Source organism: Perna viridis, chromosome 4, assembly GCF_037379345.1.
Source record: "Perna viridis isolate PV_CMFRI_1.1 ecotype Kerala chromosome 4, ASM3737934v1, whole genome shotgun sequence".
Lineage (NCBI taxonomy): Eukaryota > Metazoa > Mollusca > Bivalvia > Mytilida > Mytilidae > Perna > Perna viridis.
Genome location: NC_142448.1, coordinates 12,718,824 through 12,741,224, shown reverse-complemented (window position 1 = coordinate 12,741,224; position 22,401 = coordinate 12,718,824). Strand labels below are relative to the sequence as shown.

Here is a 22,401-nt window from a genome sequence, read left to right as displayed (position 1 = left end):
ACTAAAAGAAGACGGCACATCTTCCAAATATACCGAAAAAAAGATGTTTATAAATGAGGAATTTTTTTATGGACAACATTTTTGTCTAGTGTGTTGAACGCGTTTTTTAACAAATGGTCGGCATTCCAATGGGAACAAATTGTACTCCTCTACTTTCTGACCTATATATGACTCTTATGACGCTGACCTTAAAGCTGATCTTATCCAAAAGAAGGATAATCGTTTATCTAGATCCTTTAATCTCAGTTTTGGCAATGTTACTAAAGTATTATCGTTAAGAAATCCTAGTTTCGGGGATTTTATACATCGCATCTACCCCAAAGAACTTGAGATAAGGGATCCTACAGACACTGTGAAGTCAGCCTCATATCTAGACCTACAGTTACAGATTGATGGTAAATTAACAGTATTGACCAAACGCGATGACTTTTCATTCCGTATTGTCAACTTTCCTTTCATCTGTAGCAACATCTATTCAACACCTGCGCATAGAGTTTTCATATCACAATCCTACGTTATGCCAAAGCTTGTCGTAACTACTCAGACTTTTTGTATCGCACTAGACCTCTTAAAGCAATTAGGCTTTTGGAACAGGGTTATGTTGATACGAGATCGAAGTCACCACTTCAGAAGTTTTATGGTCGTCATCATGAACTCGTGGATCGTTACTGTATATCGATTTGTACCATGAAAACTGATTTGTTCATAGTTTTTCTTTCTCGTCTACCCCAGACTTGACCTTTTATGAGCAACTTGGCGGGTGTTTCTAGAAAAGCACAGGAGGTTTACCCTACCGGTGCACCTGGTCCATGCTTCCAGTTTTTAATTGAGTACTGAGTATTCATATCACAACTCATACATTAGGCAAGAGCTTGCCGAAACTACACAGATTTTTTGTATCACACTAGAATTCTAACAAAAAGGCTTCTGGAACAGGGTAATGTTGCTACAAGATTGAAGTCATCACTACAAAAGTTTTATGGTCGTCATCATGAACTCGTGGATTGTTACAATGTGTCCATCTGCACCATGGATCGTTATGGTGTATCCATCAGCACCATGAAAACTGATTTATTCAACGGGTCATAGTTTTCCTTCCCTCGTTTGTCTACCCCGGACTTGACTTTTTATGAGCAACTCGGCGGGTGTTTCTAGAAAAGCAGAGGACGCTTATCCTACCGGTGCACCTTGTCCATGCTCCCAGTTTTTAGTGGAGTCCGAGTTGCTCATTTCCTTTTGTTACTTTGTATGTATGATTTTAGTTACTTTATGTTCTTTGTTGTGTATGTCTGTTTTCCATGTCTGGTCTTTGTCCCTGGATTACATTCTTTTGATTACCGCTATAACCTTGGTTCCCTTGATTACTCTTATTTATCTTCCAGTAAATGTTATACCACTAATATTGCACAATTATTAACCTAAATTATTAAAAACTTCGTATTAATCATTGCAATAAATGTTATAAAAATTAATGTTGTAATTTTTTTATTACTTAACAGAACATAAGTGTTTTGGTTTCACGTCTATCATCTGTTAGATCTCTGACCTTGGATGTTATTGTCTTTTTGTATAAAAATATTCTGGTGCACATTTCTCTTTTACAACCACGTTCTCCTCTCAAATGTATATGAACTGGTTTTATATTGGCTATATTTGTAATCTTTTTCTCTATACAAATCATTTGCTGAAAAAAATCATCAGTCTTACTCAAAGTCATACAATTCAATCATTCTATTATTATGTGAAATAGATCATCAGACTTTAAATATACTCGTCGCATGTGAACTCACCCTTTAAGACCTCATAGATGCATCATAGCAATATTTCGATTTTTTAATGTTGTAGTCACGTCAAGATTAACCTTCCATTGTTTGTTATTTGATAATATAGAATATGCTGTATTTCCATTATTTATATATTGTGTGTTAACATATTAAAATATAATATATAGAGTGGAAAGTTGCTTTCTGCATTATCTGGAGATAGAAAAATGGTTATTAAAGTGAAAGACGTATAACTCGATATCATTCACTAGTGGAAACCACTAAGACAGGCATCTCTTGTAAAAGTTCCGACTTACTAAAATTGTCGCAATAAAATGGTTTTAAAAATCTCTTATATCCTTGGTTATCAGATAAATTGCAATACTTGCCGCCTGTTTTCGATATATGTGCAAGCTTGACAGGGTGTAACATGTATTATAGTTGCTTACAAATGACGGTAAAAGCTTTGGAATAAACACATTTTTGTATTTGTTGAGTAAATGATTATAATCAGGAAAAATAATGTAATGTGAATCGCAATTTAAGGTGTTTCTTCTAATCTCAATGTTTAAATTTATTGTATGTGCAGTTTTTTAATTTTTAAGCAAGATGCTCATCATCCATAACTCATTTTCGTTTTGGCGTCATTTCTGTTAGGTATGTCAAAGCAAGATGCTCATCTGCTTGCATGGAGATTAATGTAGGTTTTGCTTCCTGAATCAAGGAAGTTAAAGATGAATAACTTTGATTTACCTTTCTCATTTCCTCAGTATCAATATCTACAAGGATTCTATTAAAGAGTTTTCGTTTCTCTTTACTGACGACAGAATAACGTATAGTGTTTAAACCATCAAAATTCCACCATTGTTTGTAACGCATGAAAATCTTACACCTAAAAGTATATGCGAACGAATAATTTTGATCAATTCTTTAGTGTATTGTCTCTACTTGAAAAATTAGCTAACAAAACTTTTATGTGATGGATTTTGCTTCCTATTTCGAAAATTGTGGTCCTCAGTAGTTCGTGTATACATTTTTTTTGTGGATTAAGATCTTCATATATATTTGATTCGAATGCTGCAGATGAGACGTTACTCCATGAAGCATGTAAAAATTTCAATATATGTGATTGATACTTTTTTTATATTTGATAACCACTGGGTCGAAGTCACTGTTGGTGGACTAAAGGTCCCCGAGGATATTCACCGACCCAGTAGTTAGACTTGTCTGACCCTGAATTATATCAGATTTTATTTATCATATTTATCAAAATTTGTAGCGTTACAAATTCCAAAATGCTTTGAACAGTAAGGCCTTGAAATTCCTTCTACAGCACATGACATGGTAGAACCTCTTAGTGATGTAAATGGCTACCTATTTCTATAATTTATGGTTTTGAATATTTTTTGTATACAATCTATTGTTTAATTGAGATCTTCCTATATATTTGATTCTAATGCTGCTGATTAGAGGCAACTCCTTGAAACACGTGTAGAGTATATCAAAATTTGCAATATATATGACTGATATTTTTTTGTTTTCATAAAATAAAGACCAAGACTATTTTTTATAATATATTGCCCTTTGTAGCACTTGATTGTCTTGTTTTTACTCTTTTTTTTTCATGCATGATAGTTAGTAATACTTAGAAGTAAAGGGTGTTATTTGGCTAAATTATGATGGTAGGTAAGTATTTTAAAAGTAAATATAACCAATACTTGTGAGGATAAAAAAAGTTTAAATGCAGATTTTAGTTTCTCGGACAGACTTTTAATTATTGTTTCAATTTGATGATTGTGGAATCGAAGTGTTTGCGTGAATGTACTACACAATCCATTGAATTTATGAAGTGGTTATCGAGTGTGAGTATGATTTAATTCGCAGTTATAAGACCAAATTCAAGGGAGCAATCTTAATATTGCAATTTCTTTAATAGTTGCTCATTTCCTTTTGTTTCTTTGTATGTATGGTTTTAGTTACTTTATGTTCTTTGTTGTGTATGTCTGTTTTCCGTGTCTGGTCTTTGTCCCTGGATTACATTCTTTTGATTACCGCTATAACCTTGGTTCCCTTGATTACTCTTTAATAAATAGCAATAAAGCTTTCAGTTATATGATGTCATAGCAGATCCTTCGATTAAATGGCCGAAATTAAAGAAATTGACCAACCCTTCCATATTCAGATCGTGGCATGCAATCTATTCCTAAGAGGTATCTATTTTTAACTCTAATGTTTAACCATATCTAAATTCATGACTGTTGTAACCAAAGAATGTTATCTATTATGTAAATAATTTGGAATGAGGATTTTGCAAGTTATAGTTCCATGTCTAGATGCTTTGTAAAGGATCATTTACCCTAGCTAGACACAGATCAGAAAAAAATATAGAAATGAAAATTGCCTTTTTCATATAAGTTATTGGCTTTACCATTGTGTCTGATGTTTTCTCAGACAAAATGATTTCATGCTCATATGCACTTATAAGATAATAGGCGTCCGCGTATTATTTGTAACAACGCAATCGTTACTACTAGGACTTCATTCCTTTGTCATGTGTAATACGTAAGTAAAACATGTTTATGCTATGCTGATCCATTCACTTTTTGAGATTTTTTAATGAATTTAACTATGATTAGTGAACTTGCCGGTCCTGAAAATTGATTTTCACTCCCTCGGTGTGATCAACGCTTCCACAATATCCAGTCAGATGGTCCGGTCTCTCAACAGAATAACCTACATTAATTATTCTGAAATGAGATATAAAATGTTGTAAAAAATTCACCTACATAAAGGCTCAATGTTCAGAGACTTATGTTTTTATATATTTGAACCTTGCGGTATGTTCCTTCAAGGTCACTTTGAGAAAAATGAGGAAAATCTATGTTTTTAAGATATAAGGTATTGTCTACCTTAATAACCACCACTATCCTGGTTTGCTGTCTTACGGCGAATTAAAAAGCCCCAGAACGACGCGCTTGGTCAAGAGTATCCACGCAGATTAAGAGCTGTCCTTATTTTATCTACTGCACACCTCGAATTTATCAATAGACAAATAATTTAATTCTATTATTTATTTAGTATCTGGGAAAGATAGGTTTTGTATCTATAACCTTGGTTTCCTTGATTACTCTTCCATAAACTAACTTGATACTGCGACGTCATTAACGTTGATTTGTCCGCAGTCCGCAATAAAAAATAAGGGTTTGATGAAGGGACAAATCTCAATTTTGACTTATATCTATAAGAAATTGGTTTTTTTTTACGCTCGCGTAAGCTGGTCAAAAATTAAAAGCAATACTTAAGTACATGACAAACTTTTTTTAATATATAATTCATACACACATAAACAAAGATAGATAAAAGCTATGTCGTCAATCAATATATTTTAGGAATAAGGTGATAGTTAATAAATCAACCATGATCTCAAACAACTATTATTCTATGTCATTGATGAAAAACGGCTAATTTCATGAGCTGGCAAAATAAAGTAATTATGTACAAAGAATACTGAATACTTAATGTTCAGTGCAGAAACAACCACGTTTAGACGAAGAAGATCAATTGAAGTTAATTTTATTTGTTTATTGAAAACGCTTGCAAAATTATTTGCATAGAATACTTGTTTATGAGTCTATAAGATATATATAAAGCTGATAATAAACCTTTCATTACTAGTGATTATACTATGAATTATTACCGTTAGTAAATTAAAAATGCAGATTGTATCTGTTGCTTGCATTATCGTTATTAAATAAATCATTTTGAAATAGTCTGCACTTTACAGAAATTCTAATACTCTCATTTTACAAAATGCCTGAAAATTTAAAAGAAAGAATAATGCTTGTCAATGAGGCGAAGATATACACATTGGATAAAGTACAACATTAGATGTAAAATTTTGACTTTGTAAGTAGCATTTTCAAGATAATGAAACTCTTTAAAATTCTCTCAGATATAATAATAATAAGTCATTGAAAACAGACAGACAGACACACACACACGCACACAAATAACATGAAATAGCCAGATTTAAACATACAAAGAAACAGACGTAAATGTGCAATTTTGTACGTGCTAAGATCCGATGAAGCAGTGTAACGAGTAGAGTCGTCACATTTTGAGACGTTGTATAATATTGATTTGGTGTGACATACATCATTAATTTGATCCTCTATCCTACATAATAACACCTAGATGAACTGTCCCGTACTACCATACATCATGTACTAAGTTACAGCCCTAGATTAATCCTACGAGGAAGAATGACTCGGCCTGCGAAAGCTATATTTTTATATAGTCTAGTTGGCCGAGTGGTCTAGGGAGCTGGACTTAGTGCAGGCGGTATTGCCATAGATGTCACAGCAGTACGAGTTCGAGTCCCGCGGAGGGAACGACCAAAAAATGTTGCTTCGCAAATTTGACAGTTCTAACATCGATGGGAATTTTTCAGACCCTTCTATAAGTTAATGTTATCTTGTAATTGATTGTATACTAAACAATTTTAGCAATTCAATTTAATTCGTAATATGATGTATGAAATTTGCGGTATAGCTATAAGTAAAATATATGTTTATTCATCAGAACTGACGTCAACCTTTTGTAGACAGTTGCTATGTCAAGTTAAAACAATAATCAGAAAATTAAAAAAAAATAGCTGAAATTGCAGTTAGAAAACTTTTTTAATTAGTTCACGGTTACATCCGAGATTTCTTGAAGCAATTTTAAATCTAGAACAATTCCTTCCAAAAAGACAAGTTTATATGTTATGCTAAAAACCAAACAAGATGAAATAAACATATGTTTGACTTCATACAAAAATAAGGAAAAAACTCATAGAAAGACATTTACCGAGGAGATCACAATGTGTTAGTTATATCAGACTTGTCATAAGCTCTAGAAGCTATACAAAACATGAATCTGATACAAAATCAAAGCCAATAATTAATCGGAATAATTTTTACCCAGAAACCTTATTTTCAACTTCTTGATCAATGACATTATTAATTTACGTCATAAAGTTAACAAATCAAAAAGACCTATAACGTGTCATATTACCGACTTTTAAGGGCTAAAACTAACAAAATGACACCCTTTAATTTTTCTCAGAGTAACATTCACATATTAATACATCATCATCATACACAAGTTCGCATACCTGCGGTAAAAGTCATCGTCCTCTAACCCCCAGTTTTGATACAAATTAGAAAAACCATTTGTCTTCTGAAACTGATCACGTGTTACAGCCAATATGCCTCCAATGTATTGTAAGTAGTTAAGCCTACAAATATATATGAAATGACAAATTGTATTTTCCAATAAAGTTAAAGCTGTAATTGAAGCATTATTATACGAAGTGGTCAACAAGGATAATTTAAGACGTGGTTTTCCGGTTTCTGCAGAATCCTTTTCCTCCTGAAAATTGGTTACAATTATAGTGAAATTATCTAACCGTGAAACAGGCTGATGCTTTAGCCGATTACTCTTACCAGTACACATACAATTGACAAAGGTGAATTATAGGTACACAACTCTAACATGCTACAATACTTTTAAAATCGAAGAAAGAAAATTAGAGGAAATTTATGACGAACCTGGTGGCTTTGGGAGGGCATTCTTTTTTAACTAATTAAGATACAAGAAGATAAACTTCAATTAACAAAAAAAAATGATTCTTTCATTTTTCTCTCAACATCGAAACAAAATGTGACGACTTGCCTTACTTGTATTGGATTCTCAAATTTCATAAGAATCCATACAAATAAAGGTATAAAGCAGGATCTTCTTCTTGACATCGTACGAGATGTCGATTCCTCTTACAAAGATATTGACCGCAGTGCAGGATGGACAGCAAGCTAGTTGCAATACCACCTACTCTCGTAGGGTCATTAATCATATGTGGATACTTAAAAATTCTTAAGATTTACTTCAAAACCTAATATTCGGCAGCTTTTCGGAAATTAGTTCTCTCCTAACTTTTGACTTCTCACCGTTACTAAATGACAAATTGAAATCTCGTTTGAAAGGACTTATTCATAAATCTTTTGCTGTTTCGAAAAATGATGTTCTTGCTGACATTTCTGAAATATGTTCATTCAAGGTCATCTTTGAAAAACACGAAGAAAATTATCTACTAAAATATTGGGTATGATCTACATTAATTAACAATATAAACATCAACAGGAAGGGTCGGAAAACTGAAAAAATTATTTCAAAGAGTAATCAAGGGAACCCAGATTCTAACGGAAATCACAAGTATGTAGTCCAGGGTCAAACACCAGACATGGAAAACAGACAAACACAACAAAGAACATAAAGTAACTAAAATAATACATACAAATTAACAAAAGTAAATGAGCAATTCGGACTCCACTAAAAATTGGGAGCATGGACGTGCATCGGTAGGGTAAGCGTCCTCTGCTTGTCTAGAAACACCACAAGCAAAGTAGTACCTGATGCAGTACAAATGACTCTGAAAACAAACAGGTGAAACAATTTTGTACTGTAATGGAGCTGTTTCTGCCATTTAAGAGAGACAACCAAAACACTATACATGCTGACATCAATAAACGACCACGTGTTCACAATAGGACTTTCACCAAACTTAAATAAAACAATACATAGTATGTCAATTGTTTGTTAAACAATTGAAAGGTCTTTCCCTTGAAAACTTTCTCTTTTAATATACACATTAAGACGTTTTTTTTTATACATAAAATGTTAACCTTCTACAACAGTTTGATTTTTGCACTTGGTGACCTTGTCAAATGCAATTGTCAATGTTCCATCATGGTTTTTGTAATGTAAATTGGACGACCTTTCGTTACATATACAACAACCCTACTTTCTGTGAACTTTAGAATTAAAACTTGAGATGTACACATTATTACCTTTTATTTGATATGCAACAACCTAACTATATAAACAACTTATGTTTTGCACTCATTGACCTCACCCAAGTCATTTATTTCGAGACAAAACATCGATATTTCGGATGTACGCTTTAAGACCTTTCATTTGATATGCAACACCCTTACCCTCTAAGAACCTCAAATTTTTGCACTTAATGACACTACTCTTTAAACATATATTACTTATCATGGTCGAAACTCTGATTTTTGAAATGTGCCCGTTTAGACCTTCAAAATGATATATCACATGACCCCCTTCGACAAAGTTGAAAAAAAATGATGCAATATCAAATCTGTAAGTAGGTATTGATGAAATATATCAAACCATTGGAAAATACGAAAATTTTGAGTTGTTGTAGTATCATTGATTTTTTTATATTGGTTCTTGGTATTTTGTGAAACAGTTGTACTTGTGCAGATCTTTCATTCTGTGGAATGACCATTTGTGTGTCTGCTATGGATTTTAAAATATATACCCCGCTCTCAAAACTTTATATTTCAATAGATCCAAATCTAGAAAAGATATATCAAATCTGAAAACTGTATGATAATTTGCAGAACATATACAACAAAATAAAAAAAAAAAAAAATTTGAGCTCATTTTGAGCCCAATGATTAATAAAATATGATGCAATAACAAACTCCAGAACCGGAAGTCGTAGATACATGAAACTACCACCATACATCTTAGGATTACCTGATCTTGAAAAAACTTACAAGGTCAAGGTCATACGTTTATGTCAAGATCACAAACCGGATTCTGCAAAACATTTAAATTGTCATAATGTTTGAACAGACGGTCTAACAGTAAATTTTGTTTCAAATGTAGGGTTTATCGAGAGGGTCATTTCTGTATGTATGCACTTATCTCTTATTATTTTCTCAATATCAAGGCCTGCAGTTTGCAGTGTGAAGGCTTTCTAGCAATCTAAATACTTTGACCTTGGATGCAAATGAAAGGTCACATGGACCAAAGATCATTGATGAAGGTCCTATGTTTCTACAACTTCTGGTTCTCGAAATGTAAATTTGAAAAATTTAAGTATGACATTTCAAGGGATATAACTCCTGTCTTGTTTGATAATAAAATACATGTTTATGTTTATTCATTAGGTATTGATCTTGTGTACATGAATCAGTTTTTAGATTGATTCTACCTATTATGGTTTTCAAGATATGAGGGATTGAAATAAATTGTTTTAAGGGGACATAACTATTCAAGATGATAATGAACTCCTTAGCAGGGTCATTTTCTAATAGAACATGATGACATCTACACGTTCACCAGGTATGATAATGATATCCTGAAATGAGTTCGGGGGACCTATTAACCATATTGATAAGACGCTAATAAACGGAAGACAACTTCTACAATGGATAATGAAATTCTTCATGGGTTTATTCTGTAGAAGTCCTAAGAAAGGTCTATCGATGGTCCAAATTTTGTAATGATATGTAGAAAGATGACGCAACAGGGCCGTGCCAAAGTAAATATTGAAAAGGGAAAAAAGTAGCACTCTGTGACCTTTGACCTGGGGTGTAAATGAAAGGCCATATGGACCAAAGATCATTGATGAAGGTCTCACGTCTCTACAACTTCCGGTTCTCGAAATGTAAATTTGAAAAACTTAGGTATGACATTTCAAGGGATATAACTCCAGTATGGTTTGATAACAAAATACAAATTGATGTTTATTAATTAGGCCGTCTGCTTATGTACATGCAACCGTTTCAAGAATTATTCTATCTTCTATGGTTTTTAAGATATGAGCGATTGAAAGAAACTGTTTTTAAGGGACATGACTCTTAAAGATGGTAATGAAATCCTTAGCAAGGTCATTCCTAAATGAACCTGATGACATGTACATGTTCACCAAATATGGTCATGATATCCTGAAAAATGAGTTCGGGGGACCATGTTGAATAAAACGCCAATAAAAGGGAGATAACTTTTACAATGGATAATGAAATTCTTCACAGAGTCATCTGGTAAAAGTCCTTAATGAGCTCTATCGATGGTTTAAATTTGATAATGATATCTTTAAAGATGAATGGGGAGAGCATGTCAAAGAAAATTTTGCAAATAACGGAAGAATAAAAAAAGAACATTAGAAAAACAATAAGGTCTTTCCCTGGTAGGGAAAGCCATTAATAAGTATATGCTGTTACATATTATGACCTAATAGTTACATTCAAAACAAACTACAGAGAACTGGGGATCACGTGGTAATGAGTCATCAATTTAACTTTAAGTTTGTTACTAACAAGAAGATAAGAGAATAGACAAATGGTAGACAAAACTTTATGATGAAGAAGAGAGGAAAAATAGAATGAATCTTATTGCTTGAAATTTCAACTAACTGACAATAGCTATATTTATGAACAAAGATATTGAAATAAAGCGGAAATACTAAACGGCTATGAAAGCGGGAGGTTTAGAGTGCTATAAAACCTGGTTTAAACCAGCATTTCTCTCGGAAATGCTTTTCCCAAGTCAGGATATGTGGGATTGTTTCAAAGTTTCCGGTTGTACCTTGATATTAACATGTGTTATACGGACTTTCCGTATGACAATTCCTTTTTGCTGTTGCCTACATTTTTTAAGGGTAATTTTCGGTAATTTTGTTATTATCCTTCATTCACACACATGCATACGAGCTGTCTGACTGGCAGCATGAAACTAAGAAAAACAATGTTACCAGATGGTTTGAGAGATCAGACATGGGTGTCTGTTGACATCTAGATGCTGATGTTAAATCCAACCACAATTTCATTATCATAGAATTTAATCTAAAATTGTAAAAGACGGTTAAGCAATAAAAATTTCAATAAGCGAAGAACCGTGTGAGATAATGGTAGTTAGAAGATAGAAAAAAATAGTTAAGAAAAAAACTTAATACAAAAGTAGAAAAGTCTTAAATCCGACTGAATATCATTTAAAACTGAATGAAAGTAAACTGCCAAGAACATTTAAGTGCAAGAAGGAAAACAAGGTATATAAGGGAGGTAGTATTAAGGGCAAATCTGATAAATAAAACACCAGACCTTTTATACGACGGAAAAATTTAAAGGTGTTTCCATTTTCTACAAAAGAAAAAGATTCACAGAAAAGATACGCAGAACACTATGAAAAAGGGTTAAAAGATCAAACTACATTGTTAAACTTAAATACTATTTGGGGATGCCGTCAACCTAGATATGAAATCAGGCCGACAAACGGAGAACAACATCGGAAATACGCTTAAGGACATGAAATAAGGTAAAACCTCAGGTGAAGACAAAAAAAAACAGTTGAAATAGGAAAGGCAAACATAAAATGATTAAACGATAAGCTGAACTTAATATTGTTTGAACAACTAAAATACCGGGTAGAGTTGACGCAGGAAAGAGATCTGATTAATTATAAAAAAAAATCGGTGAAGTATACCATTCATTTGAACAACGACCAAATTATAAGTTAAACTGTGATTAAAAAAAATGTCCATGGCATTGAATTAAATATTACAAATGGAACATTTTTATGAAGGACAGGTAGACGGACTTCAGACGATATCTACGGCAACTATCATTATAAAACAAATCTTAGAGTGGAATTCTAATCATAGACAATATGTATACCAAGACATATAGTGGAAGATAATAAAGTATTATAGACAAGTGTATTAAATTATTTTAAGATCTTTGATGATATTAATAACGTGTGGACTTGCATAGCTGACACCGTGTAAAATCGGGTCGATTGCCAAGTTAATTAAGACACATTATGCAATGACTTTTGTCTTCCTTTGTATCTAGATAACAATATGAAACCATACAACAACAATAAAAGATCGAAGAAAAATGGAAGAATAAATCTTTTATTTTGTTTTGGAAAAATGCAGCAGAGTACGTCAAAAATTGGAGGCGGTTTGATCATGGTCCTATTCTTCAGTAGTTAAAGGAGACAGTATGTTTAAGCAACCTATAAGATTAAATAAACGTTTTAAAAAGCAGTATTTTATGGATTCGAAACGTAATGAAATGAATGGCAACTTACATGCTATAACATAATAAAAACAAGTTGATCAATTGGTTGAAATTCTTACCTGTAACCAAATTGTTCAACCATGATTGCTAAATGTCGCGGATTGTTACCACATGTATAATAATTTCTTTGATCTTCAGGTAAAATATCAACATCGTGGATGATATAACAATCGTATTCACGATCCATGCTAGACTGTAGAAATCCAATGTTTATCAGTGCACCCTTGTTGAAAGGTTTTAGTCCATGCTATAAAATAAAATAATATCAGTTATTCTATGAGCTAAATCAATCAGTCAATTTCTTAATTTCAACGCTATTTACAAATTAAATTCTCATAATTATTCAAACACAAAAAAAAAGTAAGGGACCAAGATTTGAGTGGAAATCAAAAGAATATGTTCCAACTAGACCGCGAAAACAGACACACACAACAAAGAACCTTAAATTACAAAATCAACACGGGCAAAGAAACCAAATTAAATAAGCCACCCGGACTTCATTGGAAACTGTGAGCACGGAACAAGTACATCGGTAGAGTAAGCGTCATCTGCATTCCAGAAAAAAAGCGTAGAGTTGCTCAATAAATGTGAACCTGGGGTAAACTAAAATCGTATTTGAACTGTTTATGATTTATGAGTTATATAGATTTACAGATAAAATCGTTTTCATAAATGACAACACAACCAATTCTAAAAGCATCATGAAATATAAGCAGAAACAAAAACTCAAGAAACTCTGCTAATTCACTGGAATAATTAACGACAGATTGGGTTCTCTATATTACATGATCAGTGACTATTCACTATTACATCATCAATGATTATTCACTATTACATCATCAATGATTATTCACTATTACATCATTGGTGAATATTCACTATTACATCATCAGTGAATATTACCAAAGTTGTACAAAATGTGTTACTATGTTACCATTATACCAACTATGATTCTATCAAAATAAATCATGTTTTTTATACAATTTAATGCCCTGTAAAAATATAAATGTAATAAGTTTTCTTCAGCGCAGTAGGCTTAGTATGGTTCAACTGATGTAAAATATACTAAGGCTACTAAGCTAAAATAGTTTTACGTGATGTAGGCCCATTTATTGTGTCAATCTCTAATTTTAGGGTGGCATAGTGGGTGAAGGTCTATCACTTGTAAGGAGAAATCTCATGGAAACACTCTCGTGTGCCTCGTGAGTTTTATTGAATAAATAATATAGCTGTACAATTAATCGACACTAATTTTCTTGAGAGGGATCACTGGTGCAAGTTGTCCATATAGGTTTTTGCAATTAATTTGCTGAACATATGACATTCACTTGGCAACACACTGATGAGGTTTTATGTGCATGAGAGGAAACGAAGTTTCATATCTTTCGTTATTGGGTTTAAAGTTCTGTGGGGACAGGAAGATCATAAAGAGTATTAACAATATACTTCATAATAATAATCAAAGACTGAAGTCTTCAAAGTCGTTAATTGTCAAATATCATATGCCACTGATTTTGACGTACTTTCAATATCCGAAATGGCACGAATGCGATATGCTTAAAAATCGAGTGACTTCCGATAGAATTTTGGTTTCCTTGATGGACTACTCTTTCGTAACCTTGATGACCCTAATAATTTCCATCAAAACAACTGGCTACAAGGACTGGCAAGCAATGGCTATATATAGATATCGGGGCCCCTGATCATGTATATGACCTATGTAATCAATTGCAACTAGCCCCTGTGTCTGACTCGGAAACTGGGTAATGTTCAATGCTAACCGATCATTTCATCTTTTAATGTAAACTTCCCGTTCCCATACAAGGAAAAAAAATACGAGTAGACCACATGTGTTCGATATTTAAGAGGTACATTTTGATCTCGTATGAAGCAAGAACTAGAACGCTATGACGGTATACACGGCACCGATCAATGTGAAGTAGTAATATATAACTATTCAAATCATATGCGAAAGTACTGAAATTACTACGAGCGCATGAAGTCGTTAACAATATTATCGACTTAAAAATACCTGTTCAATGACATAGATACGGAACTCTAACTGTTGATTATACAATAAAGGAACAACATTTAGTAAGAATAATCGAAGCTGCAATTCTCTGTCTCTATAAGGTATTATTATAGCTACACTTTGTCTGGCGGTGCAATTGGTCGGTTTGTAATGGGCGTCAACCACGTAGTAACTGATTTTCTCCAGTTGCTCATACTCCACGGAACTTCTGTTTAGTTCTTGTCTGTGATCTTGAATAAAATTTTATTTATGTATGCTTCATGTACAATCAATAAGCTTACAGACTGTTTGTAAAGTTGTGTGAAAATGAAACATGAACCTCGTCATCTGCTTTTAACATATTTCAAATGTACCATCAGCACAAAACTTAATTTCAAGCCATTGACAAAAAAGGATTTCACTTTCTTTATAAAACAACACTTACTAATATGGACAAAGAACAGAAAAACAATGTTCGGTTAAAACAATGCTTACTACAAACAGACAATAATTATAGTGGGAATGAGGCGAAGAAACGGGGTAACTGCGAGGCTCCGTTTCTTGCCGAATCGTTAATTCCTGTTATAAGAAGTCAGTCATTATTATTGTGTTTATACTGCATTCAAAAAAATATTTTCATGAATGTTATTCCCAATACAAAATGTGTTCCCTCGTGGTGCCTCCCGTATGGGCGGAATAATATAGATGACGTGGACCGGTGTAAATTTGTTAATCCATTCGCACTCGATTAGAGTGCGACAGGTTGTGTTAATTATTTACAAATGCACTCCTTGAGACGTTTAGGTTTCCCGCACGCACGATAAACGAACGCTCCTATCGTGCGTTTAAACTCGCGATAAATGAACGCTCCCAGTGTGTGTTTTTAAACGCACGGCAGACGAACGCTCAGATAGACGAAAAATAATAATATTGACATATAATGAAGAAAAAAATAAAAAAATAAAATTAATGAAATTATTTAAATTAATAATAGCAAAACATGTGTAAATAACAGTTAAATCATTGAAATAATCAAAGTATAAAAATAAACGAACGCTTCTATTGAGCGTTTAAACGAAAGTGACGCTTGTAGGAAATTAGGCGGAGCCAAAGTGTTATATACTGTAATTGACAGTACGTCATCAATAAATATACTGTCAACACATTTTAGTCGCTCAAAATCGCCCGTCATGGACAAAGAATGCACATACTACTTCTATACTAACTGACATAAATCGGCGGCCATGGACATACTACTTCTATACTCACTGACATAAATCGGCGGCCATGGACAAGGAACGGTATTATTAGTGTTGATTAATGCAAGTAGAGTTAACAACAGTACGACTTGTGTTTTTAGCTTCATTTTCTGAAAATGGAAGACTTATAAGTCTAAATTAGTTCCATCCGAAAACAAACAAACAAATAAAACTTAAACTGGTTACACGTACTTGGCAGCATTAAATGTTTGTCTAAATATTTGTTTCAAAAAATTAAAAGACTGATTTAGTTGACAGTTTTCCACAGAAAGTTTTTTTTTCGTGAATGTAGACAGTCGATGTTAGCCGTGCAATATCACTTTTGATCAAAACTAGCGTGTAATATCATGAAATATGGATGTGTCAGAAATACATTGTTTAAATGGTAGCTATAAAATACGAAATAAGTATTTTGTTAGATTTCACTTCACCTGTTTGCACTGAATGAGTAACAGTATTTTTTTACTCCATTCCGTGTCAATATTCCCCCATGAGTACAAATCGTGTGACTTATCACTTTTGCAGACCTCTGATATAGCCTTGAAAAGTTTACACAATAATGCTTACAATTACAGGTGCTTTATCAAATAACAAAGTTGGTTTTTTTTGTATATTTTATAATGAATTGTAATCATTTATCATATATTTCCCCTTAATATATTTATACAATTGTGAACCCAGACTGTTGTCTTAGGTATAATTTCCATTTTTTCCCTGTTAGTATAGGGCAAAACAACGAAAGTCCATTGAGTTCATTATAATAGTTTTATTGTCGACAATGACCGCGAATTGTTTTTGTCCACAAGAATCAGCTCGATGCGTTTTCGTTAGAAAAAAAAGATATAAATCGAAGAAGCTAATTCTAACCGTCTGGACTGATTCTGTCCCATGAGTACAAAGATTTGAAACTTAAACTCAAAATTATTTTGTCCGGCAAAACATGTGGACACAACTTCGAGGGTCTGTAAGAAAATACATAAATTTATGTCACACTCCAGATTTTTCAAAGTACTTTATGTTTCACTATTTATTAGCAGAACTTACGTTTGATTGTGAATGTACATGGTTGGTATCAAAATGGACCTTTTAAGTTCTTTCATTTATGATTAAATATCGTTTAATACACGTAACATTAAGTCCAATATTTTGTAAACAAATATGAGACAAGTCGTAATACCAAAAAGCCAATTACTCCACTGTAACAGATGATACGAACCATCTATCAATTCGAATTTAATTAAAGATGCTAAGTTGTATACGTCTGCAAAATGTTCGTACATGTTTTAAATTAGTGAATGCATACAATGTACAAGTATAATTCTTCCGGGAAAGAAAGCTTGCTCACCGCTATCGTTTTTTTTTTGTAGTGCAGGATTTGTATTTCAACCCGTCTGTCTGGGTTCTGGTGTTGAAGGTCCTATGAGCGTTTGGTCATCATATATTCAACTATTGAAGATTTGAGGATATTCACAACTGAAGATAGTTCATGAAACCCAGGTTCCATTATTGGGCAATACATTTGGCTTTCACAATTTAAGCAAGATTAGTGTTTTATTACCAGTCTTCTATTGATGAGTTATATATACATACTTGTTAATTGATAGTAAATATTAGGATGTGTTCGACCAATTCGAGCTGTTGAGTATTGTTTCTAATAGTTGTGGTAACGAACTTTTTTTGTATATATAAATGACTGCCGCACTTTCTGTGTTATAGCACCATTGCCACTATTTTTTTTTCTCGAATTGAATGACTTTAGGGTTTTCCTGGTGCAGACCGTGGTCTTTGTCAATGGTCGACCAAGGGAGACAATGTACGTCTTATAATCAACAACTCCTCTTATACTGCTGAAAACAGTTTAATGAAACTTTTAAAAATTTTATATCACGTGATATGATTATGAACATTCTATTTTTTAACGTCAGAATGAATTTTTAGGTTTTCCTGATACAAATCGTGAACCAAGGGAGATAACTTCAAATCCACAACTCAACTTAATAATGCTCATAATTAAATAACAAAGTTGTTTTTGTATATTTTATAATGAATTGTAATGGCGCCATGTATCATATATATCCCCTTATATTTATACAATTATGAACCCAGACTGTTGTCTTAGGTATAATTTCCATTTTTTTTCCTGTTAGTATAGGGCAAAACAACGAAAGTCCATTGAGTTCGTTAGAATAATTTTCTTGTCGGCAATGACCGCGAATTGTTTTTGTCCACAAAAATGAGCTCGATGCGTTTTCGTTAAAAAAAAATATATAGATTGATGAAGCTAATTCTAACCGTCTGGACTGATTCTGTCCCATGAATACAAAGATTTGAAAGTTAAGACTCATAATTATTTGTCCGGTAAAACATGTGGACACTTCGAGAGTCTGTAAGAAAATACATAAATTTATGTCACACTCCAGATTGTTCAAAGTACTTTATGTTTCACTATTTATTAGCAGAACTTACGTTTGATTGTGAATGTACATGGTTGGTATCGAAATGAACCTTTTAAGTTCTTTCATTTATGATTAAATATCGTTTAATACACGTAACAATAAGTCCAATATTTTGTTGACAAATATGAGACAAGTGGTAATACCAAAAAGCCAATTACTCCACGGTAACAGATGATACGAACTATCCATCAATTCGAATTTAATTAAAGATGCTAAGTTGCATACGTCTGCAAAATGTTCGTACAAGGTATAAGATAGATAAGTGTGTAAATCAATTCCTTATGTTTAAGAAACTTGTATAACGAATTTTAAATAAACCACAACTTTGAAGATTTTATACCACTAGTATTACAGTGAAACTTCTTCAAACCGGACCATCAGAAAACCGGTCTTCCCTCCAAAGCGACCGTTTTCGAAAGTCCCGGCCGATTTACTTTTAAACCTGAGTGTTATGTCTTCAATAGACCGGTCACCCCCTAAAACCGTACATCGGCCGGTTTTTCACAGTTTTAGTTACATATTTCAAAGAAAAAACAACCTCTCAATTCCGGCCGCCCAGTTATTGTTCACCTGTAATGTGCCAACAAAACTGTAAATAATTACTTAATATTACGTAATTAATAATTCATTCACTATACGGTATGCATTTCATCAGTGTACTATTGATAATTGAAGGGGACAGTAGTTTAAAGAACAAATTCAATCCAGACTTTACATTTTGTCACTGTTTGGCTGTTAATTGGTGTGTACACACTTCAGGCAACCGGGTTCATTTAATAGTACGATCTTAACGATCTTTTAACTGTCAATAAATGTGACCTGTACAAATGCAAAAACAACACAGGGGCGAAATTATTAGATTTTGTTGATAGGTAATTTACAAAAACAATACAAATAATTACTTACCATCAATAGCCCTTTGATCTTTAATACACATTCTTTCAAAACCGAGAACATTATTTTGTCGGCAGTACCCCGTTTGTAAAATCATGATTTAAAATGTAATAGAAGCCAAAAGTTTTGATTTGGCACTGAACATGTCTCGACCAACACACAAGGTGACAAGGTGTAGGGTTATAGAACACATTAATGGAAACAGCTCTTAGAATGCATTTCACAAAACCGGCCACACCTATAAACTGGCCATTTTTTTTTTGTCCCAGTGGTGGCTGGTTTGGAGAAGTTTCACTGTAAAATGTATTTCTATAGTAAAAATGATAACAGAAGTTAAGTTCCATTTCATATTCAAATGTCCACATTTTCATGGTTTTTTGAAAAGTGTACATAAGCCATCTTATGGAAGAGTAATCAAGGAAACAAAGATTTTAGCGGAAATGATAATAATGGAATCCAGGAACAAAGACCATACATGGAAAACAGACATACACAACAAAGAATATATAATAACAAAAATACAGACAAAGTACACAAGAACTTAACGAAAGTAAATGAGCAACTCGGATACCACTAAAAACCGGGAGCGTTGTTTTCATTCATCCCTCTTGTTCAAACCGTAAATTATATTACTGGAAAAATAAACACAAATAGATGTACATTTTTTAAACTCATCAATGCATACAATGTACAAGTATAAGCTTTCCGGAAAAAAAAACCTGCTCACCGTTATTATTTAATTTTTTATAGTGCAGGATTTGTTTTTCAACCCGTCTGTCTGGGTTCTGTTGTTGAAGGTCCTATGAGGTCATTCAATTTTTACAAAATCATATATTCAACTATTGAAAGATTTGAGGATATTTACAACTGAAGGTAGTTCATGAAACCCAGTTTCCGTTATTGGGCAATACATTTGGCTTTCACAATTTAAGCGAGTGTTTTATTACCAGTCTTCTATTGATGAGCTATATATACATACTTATCAATTGATAGTAAATATCAGGAAGACTTAGTGTTCGACCAATTCGAGTTGTTGAGCACTGTTCAATCAGGCGATGTCATTATCGCTGTCGCAGTCAATACCACTCTCCTACGGGCAGTCTAAATATCACGATATTGACCAGTTCCTCAATAATAACTACAATTATGTTTATTTCATTGAGGAACCATATCCTCGATTTTTTTTTCTTTTCTGAAAACGATGCAAATCGTGTTTCAGCGTCAGGAGCAGACGTGAGGCAAACTCTAAAGCAGCTCCATTTCCGAACCGTTGACGTTCCTCCACTAATTCTGGAATGGCAAAAGTAGTTCCAGCATGGAAGAGACCAATGCTCCGGAGTTTGGACGTGAGGCTCGCCATATTTACATTGACAACTGCTTGATCACGAATGCGTTTGAATAAGGGGATGTTACTCTAAACTCGTAACCGGACATTACCACGATGTGATAATGCCCGACTGGTTAAACTTTTTACTGCAAATTAATTAATACCACGTAAAAAGATTTTATTCAATTGAAATAATGATATTGATTTTTCACTGATATGAAATAAACATTATTAGAATTTAGGACTAACGGGCCGACATCAAGATCACTATAAATCTCCGGCTTGAAAATTCTAGCAAAATGATAGTGCCAAAGACGTGAAAAAAGTTAAAAACCAGTGAGCAAAGTTAGATCGAGCTATGGAACTGAAAGCTGAAATTAAGTCATTGATATATAGACCTTCATTGCAGATATATGAAAAATAACTTGATCTTTTCCGGTATATACGAAACATAAAATGAAAACACCGAAAATAGTGTGCGTCAATTCATCCGTAAAGAACAATAGAATCCAGTTTGGCTATGTGCATAAATTTGGAAAGGATCCCCTTGGACGAAAAGGAACAACCGTGACAAATCGCGGCTAGATTCATTTTCCATAATTACTTAGCCCGTGTTCTATCTAACACATATAACCCGAAAGAAAAGCCTTGTTGAGTAAATCAACTATATCCGGAAACAATACAGCAAACTCGGGGAAGTTTGTACCCAATAATGAAAGAAAAACGCGCACAAGGCTGTCATTTTAAGCTCAAACATGACATTCTCTACGTTGATGGTCATGTATACCGTGAAGAACAAGACGATGGATCGTTGTTCTCAGGTCACAACAATCAACGGCCTTATGAACTGTTAGATAAGAATAATATAAAATTTCTGTCTCTAAACTGTTTTGGTATATAACAAAAAATAAAATACCGAGAATTTATAGAATTGGTATCAAAATTTGATTTTATATGTTGAACTGGTGATGTTGATAGTATTGATATACCACGGATACATTTTTAAGATGAAAACAGAAAAAAACAAATGCAAGAGGTTACATCCAATCAACACATTGAAGTAAAGAATAAATGTATTGCTTAGTTCAAAATCTCGTCAAAACTGTTAGATATAAACGAGGACTTTTGAAACATATATATACCACCTGGAAACTTTGTGTATAAAAACTTATGTTGAACTAGAATATGAATTTTTGAGCATATCTTAAGTAACTTTAAGTAAGTAATAATTAATGGTGATATTAATAGTAAGATGGAGGAAAAACTGGATTTCCTAATTCTACCAGAAAATAAGAATGGTCCGATTGCACATTTGGATAATTTAGCCATCATTCTGAATTTGTTTGACATGTCGCTTAGTAGGCAAAGTAATGACAAGTTTAAAAATAATTATGGAAACCAATTGTTCGGATTCTGTAAGAAAGATAACTTATTTGTAATTAATGGTAAAGTAAATGGAAACAAAATGAACATGTTTACTTTCAAACAGTCGAGTGTGGTAGATAATTTATTCACATCTGTAGCTATGAGACGTTGAAATTAGTGGAAAGGTTGAATGTACTTGAATTTTCGTCACTTTACTCAGATGTTCACTCACTAGTGACTTCGAATTTATCCCTTAAACTGGACATGCATGTCCAAAATCATGCTTAGAGCAAAGTTAATAATTTAGAGCAAACTATGATAAAAATGAGATGCAGACAGGTAGAACAGTTTTGTGAAAGTATTGACCATAATCTTGTCGAAAAAACTTTTAC

At 33.1% G+C, this 22,401-nt stretch overlaps 1 protein-coding gene across 1 annotated transcript; it reads right to left on the bottom strand.

Annotated features, from left to right (window-relative positions):
• Positions 1-1,492: 1,492 nt before the first annotated feature.
• On the bottom strand, positions 1,493-20,677 carry LOC148618904 (beta-1,4-galactosyltransferase 4-like). Its single transcript, XM_088577009.1, has 7 exons — positions 20,551-20,677; positions 14,730-14,959; positions 12,757-12,944; positions 6,919-7,041; positions 4,409-4,510; positions 2,517-2,655; positions 1,493-1,684 (listed from the first exon to the last, which is right to left on the bottom strand). The coding sequence occupies exons 1-7, from the start codon at positions 20,675-20,677 to the stop codon at positions 1,493-1,495; spliced, it is 1,101 nt and encodes a 366-aa protein (XP_088433135.1).
• Between the last annotated feature and the right edge of the window lie 1,724 nt (positions 20,678-22,401).